We start from the raw sequence: 13,189 nt of genomic DNA, 5'->3' as shown, positions 1-13,189 counted from the left end.
AAATACTATTGAGAACCTGATCATATTTATTTATCTGTATAAACCACTGTATGCGTTGTCCTGCCCTGCCTCTCATGCCCCCCCCTGACACCTCACCGCGCCCCCCTCCCCACTATTTGAGAAGTACTGACGGCGAATGGAAGACTGGCTTTAACACTCCTACCAGCCATTACGAGTACCTAGTCATGCCCTTTGGTTTAGCCAATGCTCCGGCCGTCTTCCAACACATGGTTAATGACGTTTTGTGCGAGTTTCTGAATCGCTTCGTTTTTGGTTATATGGATGGCATCCTGATTTTTTCACCAGACCTAGAGACTCATATAAAACACGTTCGCCTAGTTCTCCGCCGCCTTCTCCACCACCAACTATACGTCACAGCAGAAAAATGCGAATTTCACTCGTCCACAGTAACGTTTCTAGGTTTCGTGGTTTCCCCGGGGACAATAGAGATGGACCCGGCTAAAGTCCAAGCCGTGAGAGACTGGCCCACTCCCAACAACAAACAATTCCTCGGTTTCGCAAACTTCTATAGGAAGTTCATTTGACATTTTAGTATGGTCGCAGCTCCTCTAACGCCTTGACATCCTCCAAGACTTTGTTTAGCTGGTCCCCCCCAGGCAGAGGCAGCTTTCCAACGCTTAAAGAGCGACTTCTCCTCTGCACCCATCCTCACCATTCCGGACCCCCAAAGACAGTTCGTGGTAGAGGTTGGGGGTATCCTCTCTCAGCACTCGGCCCAGGACAATAGACTCCACCCCTGTGCCTTCATGTCCAGGAAGTTAACCCCCGCTGAGCGCAACTACGACGTGGGGGACAAAGAACTGCTGGCGGTTAAGGAAGCCCTGACGGGGTGGAGACAGGGGTTAGAGGGGTCTCCACTCCCGTTCCTGGTGTGGACTGACCACAAAAATCTTGAGTATATCCGCAAAGCCAAAAGGTTGAATTCCCGCCAGGCCCAGTGGTCGTTTTGACTTTGTTTTGTCTTACAGGCCCGGGTCCAAGCCACCTGACCGTGTGGTAGGAGGCGTTTCCTGGCCTATACAGTAGAACAACTGGTCAAGCGCGAAGTGGGTGAGTGCCCTGTGCCTAGCGGTTGTCTGCTAAGACAGCTCTTTGTCCAAGAGACCTTGCGGTCTCGGGTCATTGACTGGGCGCACACCTCGTTGCTGACTTGTCATCCCGGGGCTAAGCGAACCAGTTACGTCGTGCCTCCTGTCTCATGCACTTGGATCCAAGCAGTGTATATTCAGCCTCCCTAACAATGGTTTAATACACTGATATGCTGTCCGGATGGCTACTTTATACACAAAACAAAATAGCCACTTTTAGACAGTTGCACAGTGTTCTATAAGGCTGACTTACACTGACAGAATAAAAGCAAATTCAGTGAATAAGCAGTTGTGATGTTTGATCATTGAGCATCAGAATGTGGAGACTGGAGGTTTTGTTTTGGTTCCTGTTGGATCACACAGTCCAGGACTGACACACAGTCCAGGACTGACACACATATGAAAATAACACCAGAACAAGCGTGGGTCTTTGTAAACAAACAAACTGCTGTCAGTCATTCCTTCCTGTCTGCAGCAGATAGTGGGTGGATGCCCACTGTACTGTACATGATTGATCTGTCCCTCAGCTGTACAGGACAGTATAGGGTCCTCGATGGCCTGTGGCATCTGCTGGATGTCCCAGATTAGAGCCTGGACAGAGATGAGGGGAAAAGGCTGGATTTCAATGGATTTATCTTGTTTAGACAGAAAGTTACTCCCTCTGTACTGATCGACTGCTTGTTATCTGTGAAACGAACACAAACAACTATAGACTCACCTGATGCTCAGGTCTGTGTATGAAGAGTGATTTTTAGCTTGTAAGAACACAGGAGCAAAAACCAAACTCTGATGCATTAACACAAACTGTAGATTTTCTCTATGGACTTGAGTGCAGGGAATTAAAGTTCAATTTTGTATACAGTTATTCACATATTCTTAATATATGACAGAGTTTAGAAGAAATAGATTTTCTTTATATGGAAGGCATGTTTTTCAGTGCCACAAAACTACACTTCAGAAAACTAGTTAGTGCAGATCTACTTTTACACTTTACAAATGATACTTTATTGTATAGTTTTTTATTTGTAACATTAGTTCATGTCTTGTATTTACAGGAGTTGCTTTTATATTCGACTTACTATATTTGTTTTGCACCGAAACACCAGAAATAATTCACTTCAGTGCGGAACACATATCATCATCAGTCCTGGGACGAGAGGAAGATCTGATCATGTGCATAATTTCAGTTCTGGTTCAGGATTTTTAAAGTGTGTATGAGTGTTTTATGAGATACTTGACACACTGAGGCTCACTCTCACTGAAAACATGAATGTAGGTCCTACATGAAGCTAGAACTGCTATTATTCTGCCCTAATGGAAGAAAATAAGAAGAATCACAGGTTTACTTCAGCTCTGTAGCCGGGCTGACACAGAGCCACAGCTGTTCCTGTAACACTGAGCAGTGATGACGTCATCAACCTCTGTGTGAATAAAATAACATCAGTTAGAGAAAAACATGATTGTCTCCTCCCTCATATTGGGACTGACTCATCTTTTAGCACAAGAGCTTTAGAAGCAGAGCAGAATGGGAGGCAGAGCCTTCAGTTACCAGGCTCCTCCTCTCCTGTGGAACCAATCTCCCAATGACAGTTCGGGAGGCGGAGCTTTGATAAAGCTCAGGGAAACCTGGACCATCTCTTAGTCATGCTGCTATAGACCTGGACTGCTGGGGGAATTTCCTGTGGTGCACTCACATTCACTCTCTCACACTCATTCACTCACATTCACTCTCTCACACTCATTCACTCACATTCACTTTCTCACACTCACTCACTCACATTCACTCTCTCTCACTCACTCACTCACTCACTCACTCTCACTCTCTCACACTCACTCACATTCACTCTCTCACACTCACTCACTCACTCACATTCACTCTCTCACGCTCACTCACTCACTCTCTCTCACACTCACTCACTCACTCACATTCACTCTCTCACACTCACTCACTCACATTCACTCTCTCACACTCACTCACATTTACTCTCTCACACTCACTCATTCACTCACTCACTCACATTCACTCTCTCACACTCACTCACTCACATTCACTCTCTCACACTCACTCACTCACTCACATTCACTCTCTCACACTCACTCACATTCACTCTATCACACTCACTCAGTCACACTCACATAAATGTTGTTCTTTCTCTCCCTAGTTTGTCTTTCCTTCCTGTTCTCTCTCTCTCTCTCTCTGTGTGTGCCCTAATCTTGCAGTTGCAGGATCCAGATATAGTTTTGAGGCTATTATTTTTATTATTATTATTATCATCATTATTACTATAATATTATCATATTATTACTATTATTATTATCATCATCTTTATTTTTAATATTATTATTATTATTATTATCATCATCATTATTATTACTATTATTATCATCATCTTTATTATTATCATTATTATTATTAATATGTGTATTCGTATTATTAGTATTATTATCATCATCATCTTTATTATTACTATTATATCATTATTATTATTACTATTATTATTATCATTATTAGTATCATTATTAGTATTATTATTATAAAAGTTTGAGAAGCAGTGGATTCTAACTGTACCGGAGGAAGTGTTGCGGTTGCTTGTTGAGAGGCGTCTGTCCACATGTTTACCTGCCGTGTGAAGTTATTAATAGTTCTTCAGCCCTGGAGAACAACAGTGTCGTCCCCACGCTCTCTGACTATAGTCAGGGAGCCGAGTAGGAAAGTTTCACAGAGTTATCTGATTGGTTTCCAGGTTTCACAATTGGAATAATTACGGCATGTTTCCATTTTTCAGGAAGACATTCACTCTGCCACTCTTTATTCCTCCCCCATCACTTCTGCAGAATGTTTAAATAATTGCAGCTTTGTGTAGAAAAACTGATTAATATCATCAGAATGATCACTGTTAATTTGCAGTTTTTCCAGTTGCTTGACCTATTTGCATCACTTTATTATTACACATTATTTACAGCTGAAGGACAGAGATTGCTGCCTGCTGAAAAAAAACTCTTGTTTCTGGGAGTATCTGATCCTAGATTACAACAAAAATGCCTCCAACGTTGTTTCTTCGCCTCCTTGACGACACGTCTGTCCTAAGCTCTGAGTCTCTTATACTCAGTAGCATCGCTCTCTAACAGATGTTTCCTGTTTCTAGCTCAGACTACAAAGTCACATTCTTCAGTCCACCATGGAACCATCGTCCTCTTACAGGAATAGTCTGGACTACAGCTGACCACAGCTGACCACAGTAATGAAAGGTTTTTATTTCATGTGTTATTTTAAGGAGACGAGCAGCTGAAAACCCAACTTCACACCTGTGGGTTCCATGGGTTAGGGTTCTGAAGAATTGGATCCTCTCTCTTCCTCTCAGGTCTATCCTTGCTCACTGTCCTCCAGTACTGTACTTGTCTTGCAAATGAAGCTCAGCAGCTCAGATGAGAGCTTGTTCCACTGTTTCACAGCCTTTGAAGAAAAGGCAGATTAGGCGAAGGCTGTCTTACATTTTGGGACACTACACTGCCCTCTAGTGGTACCTCTGCTCACTCTAGTGGCCGTACCTGAGGTCCTGTGGACAAAATCTTTGAGTGGAGATGGAGCCAATGTTGTAGACCATTTGTTAATATGAAAGAGAGATAAAATTGTCCAAATGAAGCATGTTGTATTTGTTTAGAATGCTGCAGTGATGGTATTGTTGACCTTTTTTGTCCAGGATTTTAAGATGGATTCTAATTTCTGTCTTAAGCACCAAGAAATGTAGCTTCTTGTTTGCATTTAAGAAGTTTTTTCTGCGATCATATCAGTATAAGTCATAGAAATCACTGCTAATAACGTTAAATGAGTTCTTGTCTTTACAAAGTTTACAAAGGGAAATTAAAATGTATGTAAAAACGACTCCAATTGGACCTCTTAGGTTTTATTTCTTAAAAGAAACTTTTTCAGGGGGATAAAGACCAGAGTTTTCACTTAGTTTACATTATTGACAAATGTTCTTGCAGATGAAGAAGAGATTAAATCATCTTTAAAAAAGAAGACGTTGTTTACCGAAGGAAAATAATATAATTTATAAGTAAGTGAGTTTGTCACAAGAGCTGTTTGAATTCTATAAAATATCAAATAAATAAATACACTATATACAGTATACATGACAACGACACCCCACAAATCTTTGCGGCAGAAAACATTTAAAGTGACGCAACTGCCACATAGAAGCAAACGCGCAGAGCGACAAAGGGAATGGTTGTGTTTTATTACTGTTATTTATATAGATTTATAAACACAAATCCTTCACTTGTGAAACATATTCTGTCCCATGTCAATAACATAATAACATGCTTGTATGATGTGGACTTTTAGCCATAAATCAAAAAACCCTATAATAGTTAGAAAATGGGGGAACATGAGGTGTAATCTTGTCCTCTAACAGCAGAGGGCGCCCTCAGCCCAGTTAAGATCCACTGTTGACTGTTGTTGAGATCAGTACTTCCACAACCTTTTTTTAACCAGATCAGTTTTCAGAATTGAAACTTTTATTTTTGCACAATCTCTGATTAATTAGACAAAAACCTGCTGGTTTAGAAATGGTTAATCCGGTAGTTTGCACAAAGGGTTTAAATCGCAGCGGTAGATTATTAAATGTTAAACTCTGTCACTGTTTAATCCAAACAGACTGTTAAATATTAGTGGTTTTAAAGCAACATACTGTTGTTTTTAACTGTTTCATTTATAATTCACGATCAGTTGAATATTATAACTTTATGAGGCATTTTTCTTCTTTAAAAATATAGATATTCAAAAATATTGCAGTTGCACGCACAGTTATACCCGTTCAGAGCCTTTTGTTTGATTGTTTTCTTGGGTCATTGTGATTTTAATGCACAATAAGGGGCTGGAGTGTTGGAGTGTTGGAGCTATTCATTAGTTTGGGTTCTTAGTGGTAATTTCGATAGTTAACACAATAGTTTGTTTATCGTAGATTAAAAAAGCCCTTTTGTGTTGTGAGGACCAGACACAAGGTCCTCACAGAGATACACACAATAACGTTCCTGTCCCTTTAGGACCACATTTTGGTCTCTATGAGGATAACGAAAAGGTCAGAAAAGGTCATACAGAGGTGACAAATACAAGAACGTACACACACACACACACACACACACAGTCTAGTTGCCATGACTTCAGAGGACTTGATTTTTGAAGACAAATCCCTGCAAACACACAAAGGTTTAAATGTTTTTATGCTTTTAACACACAACAACACAATATCAAACTGTTCCATATAAAAAAAAAACAACTCTTCATACAATATTTTCTCATGTATTTTCATGGGAATCACAGAAGTACCTTTTTTTCTTCACAATTCAAACTATAGTTTTTGGGGGAAAACAGCGTTAAACTCACTCCTGCTCATGTTTCCTGTTTCTTTTATTTTGGATCCATCACCACGTTCACACACACGGTCAAAATATTTAGGATTTTCATTCGGTTTATTTTCCCCTCTGCAAAATGTCACTGTCACACTGTCCAACAGCAACAGTCACATGATCATATCACAGCAACATCAACCCTGTCATTTCAATCAATTCTATACAAACATACACCAGAGATGCACATTTATCTCTCTGTCACAGATTATATATACATATACTGTATATATATATATACACATACATATACTGTATATATACATATACTGTATATATACATACATATATACATATACTGTATGTATACACATATACATATATACACACACACACACACATATATTTGTATATACACATATATGTATATATATATGTGTATACATATATATATACATATATGTATGTAAAGAAGAAGTAATTTTTTATGAACAAGATTGCTAGGATCTAACATTAGTTATGTTTTTAGATATTTTAATGTGGTACAAAACTTCAAAAACCCGTATGAGAACATAGAAAAAGAAAAAACTGCTTTAACGTGTAAACCTGACGACGACGATGATGATGACGATGATGATGATGATGATGATCACACATCTCCTCTTAAGAACAGAACAGATGCAGAGACTCAGTAGTGGCTGCAGCGGGAAAATGAAACACACTTGTGGATGAGGATTGACGGACACTGAAGCACATTCTGCTGCAGAGGGTAAAAAGCACAACATCACTGACTGTGGATGTGTGAGCAGAGAGAGTGAAGGACAACGGCTGCATTGACTCGGTTTAACCTCTCAGTTCAACACTAGTTAACATGACAAAAACAAGTGTTGATCATTAACTGGGACGCCAGTGTGGATTTGACTCATGCATTGATTATCCAAGCAGAACAGAGACTGGAGTGTGTTGCCTCGTCTGACACACAGTCACTGTGAACACATATGTTGTTACCGCGGTAACACAAACATTTCTTCACTTCTTATGGAATCACATGTATCTCCAAACAGCTTGTTTCTATTGTTGCACAGTTAAAGACGTAAGGATCTTATCATCATGACATGTCCTGTACGCTGTCAGACACACACACACACACACACACACACACACTGGTTCACCCTCTCACACCAAAGCCACAGAGAAAATCAGCAATTGTTGACTGAAGGCGCACAACAACTGTTAAAGCACTGCTGCCTCCTTTAGTGACTTCAGGTGTTTGAAATGCTTTGACACAATGTTAACAAACACAGCTCCTGTGTCCCTGCAAAGGTCAACATGTTGATTTTCTCAGTGAACCTTGGTGCATGGAGTGAGCACTGACAGCAGCCATGTTTTCAGTGTGTGTGTCAGTGCAGCGACACATAAACACCTGCATCATCTCTTTAAACCTTTCAGTTGGCTGCATTTTTACAACACAAACGGAATTTCTGAGTTAGTGCAGTCAGCGCCTCACGTCTCATCTGCTGTAGCACAAAGAAGCTGCAGCCACACACACACACACACACACACACACACACACACACACACACACGCACACACACGCACACACACAGCGGCACAATGCCTCTGTCTTCTCTGCACAGGAAGCCTTTCTTTCAGGGAGCACATCTACTGGACAGATGGGCTGCAGGCAGCGCCTCTGTGGCCTCAACAACCCGGCTCTGAGTCAACTCAAGACCCACATCAGGTCAGGGAGAGGGTGACTGGAATACTAAATGAAAGCTCAAATGAAACCATGATTCACTTTGTCAAAGTGTTTTCTATACGTACGTTTTTAAAAGTGTAATTAAAGGGAATTAAATATGCACATATGTATATATAAATACATATTCATATGTATATAAATACGTATTTATATATATATACATATGTGTATACGTATATATATATACATATACACACACACATATATATGTATATATATGTGTGTGTATATATGTATATATATATATATATATACTGTATATACATACATGCAGAAACGAGCACAGATATTAGAAACATTAAGAGAAAATGACAATGGCCCCTTCTCGTACCATGTTGAACTCTTACTGGCTTATTTACAGAGGCACTGAGCAGAGAGGAAGAGAACAGTGTTACATATCATGGAGAGTTGTGATGATTTCAGCCAAACATCCTCAGCTGCTTCAGAAGATTCATCCGTCCATCCGTCCGTCCGTCCTCCTGCTCCTGCTCCTGCTCCTCCTCCTCCTCTCAGTAGAATATCACATGTGATTTCTCTTGAGTTCATCAGGTTACTCCCAATCCCTCTCCTCAGCCTCAAGTATGTCCACTCCAGGTGTCTGCTAGTCCCAGATACTCTGGATTTTCTGCTGTGGTCGTCACAAACCCGTTCATATGCCGAGGCACTTGTCCGTCCCTCTGCAGAGACCCCTCGTTGACCACAGCTTTGGCCACAAGGTCCAGATAGTACGGGTTGTCAAATGCCGGAGAGGTGGAGTTTCCGGAGCTCACAGGGACCAAGTATCCGGGGTTCTCCACGCTGTGCCCGGTGCTCAGGCCGTTGGGGAGGCGTCGCTCTATTCGGCCTTTGCGAGGCAGCGTACTGGGTCGCTCCGGTCGGAAGTCCTGGACCTCCTGGTTGACGTACTCTGAGCAGGTGGACAAGGAGGAAACAGACAGGTCAACACTAAAGACTGTGACGAGTATCAGACCTGGTATGAACCGGCTCCTAAACTCCTAAACTGGTCCATACCAAAATCCTCATTTTCAGCAGCACTATTTTTCATCAGGAGGAAAGTACCAAGTACTAATGGGGGTGTTTTCAGGTAACAGCTTGTCTTTAGAGAACACCCCCCTTGTTTTCACTATTTTGGATTCGTCCAACCCACTAGAGACAGATGAAAGAACGTCCGGTGGCTGCAAATTCAACAAATGACCACTTTCACTTCTTTACAACCTATAAAATGTTTTAAAACTCTGTTTAAAACTGTGTGTAATCATTTGGAACAGTGAACAATACTGTTATCATTGGGAAGTTTGTTCAATAACATTTGAATTCTACTTCATTCCACAGTTGATGACTTGAAAATGATGCTGAGGTATAAAACCTTAATACTTTGTGACATTGTTTTTAAAGGTTAAACTGTCAAACAATAACACAAGACAGTGAATGAGCTGTGAATATGAAGTCATCGTTTTCCTAAAGTATCGTATTCTCTGTCTCCACGGAAACGTGAGGCCGGCATTTTGAGATGTTTTCACTCTGGGAGGCGTTTCAGGTCCTAAAACTCCGTGTGGACGTGTGTTCTGTTTCCATGTGGACGGCGAAAAAAGGAAATCACCCGCTCACCTGGCAACACATGATTGTGAATGTAGCCCTGACTCCGCCTGGGCAGTGAGTGATGAAGGTGAGGAGGATAATGAAAACCATTGGGCCCGTCTGTCTCCAGGTCTCCTTGGCTCCCGCCGGGGTTCGTGGGGTCTTTGCAGTAGCGTCCAGGACTGGCCGGGGGCAGCGAGGGGTCGTCGGGATCTCCGTCGAGGAAGACGGTGTCAGACTGACCGCCAGTCGAGGGGCTGCGAGCCAGAGTCGGGTACTGGGGAGTCCACAGGCCGTTGGAGGGGCTGGCTCCTAGTGGCAGGGTGGGGTACTGTCCGCGGCTCAGGGTGCTCAGGGAGGAGTACATGCTCCGAGGGCCACCTGTGATGGAGGGGTCCACGTCTAAGCCCTGATCTCTGCTCTGATGGAGAGATGATGAGAAGTTCAGGTGAAACACAGCTCTACCTACTCTGCTGTAACATGAATCATGATCCGTGTTAGAACATGGACTAGACTCCAGCCTCTTTCTACTGATGCTACATGTAACATGCAGGTCATGTGATGACTGCCATCTGTGATGGCCTTGTTGTTCTTTGTTTTCAGGACTCGGATGAGACTACCTGACTAAATAAAGATGACATGAAAGATAAACGTGAACCATTCTTTCACTTACTCTATATGACTGGTGTCTGGACGGCCCGTTGGACTGAAGTCCATCTCCCTGAGTCCTGGGAAAGAGGTTTGGCTGAGGAACCAGATACTCCTCAGCATCCAGCAGTTCCCTCATGTTGTTCCCCTCCTCTTCCATTAGTGTGCGGAAGAACTGGCTGTCCACAGGGCTGGACATGCTCATCTGCTCATCATTCTGCAACAAGTTCAGCACATTGTTACACACTGTTATATACAGTATATATATACACAGTATTATAGTATATATATATATATATATATATATATATATATATATATATTCATATATATACACACACATATATATGTGTATATTTATATATATATATACACATATACATATAGTGTATATATGTATATATATACACTATATGTAATATACAGTATATATACATACTGTATGTATATATATATATACAGTATATATATAAATAAACATATATACATATAGTGTATATATGTATATATATATATAAATATACACGTGTGTGTATACTTATATATGAATATATATATATATATTCATATATATATATAAATAAATATATATACATATAGTGTATAAATGTATATATATATACACACTATATGCTTTATATACAGTATACAGTGTGTACATATATATGTATATATATACATATACACTGTATACTGTATAAGTTCTGTTTCAAGTGACATCATGCCGAGAAAATCCCATCTTGCAAAAATCAAAGCTAACAAACAACAGAACGTTGTGACGCTGTTTGTCATAAAGAAGAAGATGGCGGACAGACGTGAGCCAAGACGCCAACACAGTTAGCAACAAGCTAACTAGAGAACATTAGACTGGATCTCAGCAGAGTGGATCGCTGCTTATGCTAAGACGTCAGAACTCCAGCTGTTTCCATGCTCATGTGTTTGTGTGTAAGGTCTGTGTCCAGTGTCTGTGATACAGAGTTCCATCTCTGGGGATTTAAAGTGTTTTCCTGCCATGATGGTGCTGTGAGCAAACTGAGTCATGTGACACGTGATGGAGATCTTTAGACAAGGAGAGAAGATTCTGCCAACATGTGCTACATGTGACATGTGATTACATTTGAGAGAGATTAAGTCAAGGTTATGTTATAGTATTATAGTATTTTGAAAACATCAGTTCATCAAAGCATGCAAATACAACTCAAACACACAAAGCAGGGATGAGATAAGACGAGAGAAAATGTGATAAGATAAAAACAAATAAAACAAGATGAGAAAAGATTATGGTAAGATAAAATGAGACGAGAAAAGACAATATAAGATAAAGTAAAGGACAAGAAAATGATACAAGATGAGATAAATAGACCTTAATTTGTCCCATACCAGGGAAATGCACTTAAAATAGGTGAAAAACAAGATAAACTCCAGATATTTACATAAAGTGAGAAGAAAGACTGGACACACAGTATAAACAGTGACCACACACCTGAATGACCACGTAGCGTGGAGGATCCCTGGCCATGGCACTGAAATCATTCACCAGGTTTTTGAACTTGGGTCTGCTCTCTGGATCAATCATCCAACCTGTCAACACACACCAGACACTTTGTTAATAATTAAACTAGTACTGCTGAAACCTGGTTACAGCGAGGTTAACAATTAAACTAGTGCTGCTGAAACCTGGTTACAGCGTGGTTAATAAATAAACTAGTACTGCTGAAACCTGGTTACAGCGTTGTTAATAAATAAACTAGTACTGCTGAAACCTGGTAAGAGCGTGGTTAATAAATAAACTAGTGCTGCTGAAACCTGGTTACAGCGTTGTTAATAAATAAACTAGTACTGCTGAAACCTGGTTACAGCGTTGTTAATACATAAACTAGTGCTGCTGAAACCTGGTTACAGTCAGGTTAACAAATAAACTAGTGCTGCTGAAACCTGGTAAGAGCTTTGTTAATAATTAAACTAGTGCTGCTGAAACCTGGTAAGAGCGTGGTTAATACATAAACTAGTACTGCTGAAACCTGGTTACAGCGTTGTTAATAAATAAACTAGTACTGCTGAAACCTGGTAAGAGCGTGGTTAATAAATAAACTAGTGCTGCTGAAACCTGGTTACAGTGAGGTTAACAAATAAACTAGTGCTGCTGAAACCTGGTTACAGTGAGGTTAACAAATAAACTAGTGCTGCTGAAACCTGGTTACAGTGAGGTTAACAAATAAACTAGTGCTGCTGAAACCTGGTTACAGCGAGGTTAATAATTAAACTAGTACTGCTGAAACCTGGTTACAGCGTGGTTAATAAATAAACTAGTACTGCTGAAACCTGGTTAGAGCGTGGTTAACAAATAAACTAGTGCTGCTGAAACCTGGTTACAGCGTGGTTAATAAATAAACTAGTGCTGCTGAAACCTGGTAAGAGCGTGGTTAATAAATAAACTAGTGCTGCTGAAACCCGGTAAGAGCGTGGTTAATACATAAACTAGTGCTGCTGAAACCTGGTTACAGCGTGGTTAACAAATAAACTAGTGCTGCTGAAACCTGGTTACAGCGTGGTTAATAAATAAACTAGTGCTGCTGAAACCTGGTTACAGCGTGGTTAATAAATAAACTAGTGCTGCTGAAACCTGGTAAGAGCGTGGTTAATACATAAACTAGTGCTGCTGAAACCCGGTAAGAGCGTGGTTAATAAATAAACTAGTGCTGCTGAAACCCGGTAAGAGCGTGGTTAATAAATAAACTAGTGCTGC

General features: G+C 40.6%; 1 protein-coding gene across 1 annotated transcript in view; it reads right to left on the bottom strand.

Annotated features, from left to right (window-relative positions):
* Positions 1 to 8,475: 8,475 nt before the first annotated feature.
* The window catches only part of erbb2 (erb-b2 receptor tyrosine kinase 2), a 42,660-nt gene continuing 37,946 nt past the window's right edge, over positions 8,476 to 13,189 (bottom strand). Inside the window, exons 24-27 of the mRNA XM_058621681.1 lie at positions 11,927 to 12,024; positions 10,469 to 10,660; positions 9,826 to 10,216; positions 8,476 to 9,124 (exon numbers count right to left, since the gene is read on the bottom strand). Coding sequence (XP_058477664.1) covers positions 8,793 to 9,124; positions 9,826 to 10,216; positions 10,469 to 10,660; positions 11,927 to 12,024 — 1,013 coding nt within the window. The 3' untranslated portion in view covers positions 8,476 to 8,792. The remainder of the gene's footprint in view (positions 9,125 to 9,825; positions 10,217 to 10,468; positions 10,661 to 11,926; positions 12,025 to 13,189) is intronic.

The sequence above is a fragment of the Solea solea genome, chromosome 21 (assembly GCF_958295425.1).
Source record: "Solea solea chromosome 21, fSolSol10.1, whole genome shotgun sequence".
NCBI classification, from domain to species: domain Eukaryota; kingdom Metazoa; phylum Chordata; class Actinopteri; order Pleuronectiformes; family Soleidae; genus Solea; species Solea solea.
Note: the sequence above shows the minus strand (reverse complement) of the source record. Positions and strands in the feature narration are given on the sequence as shown.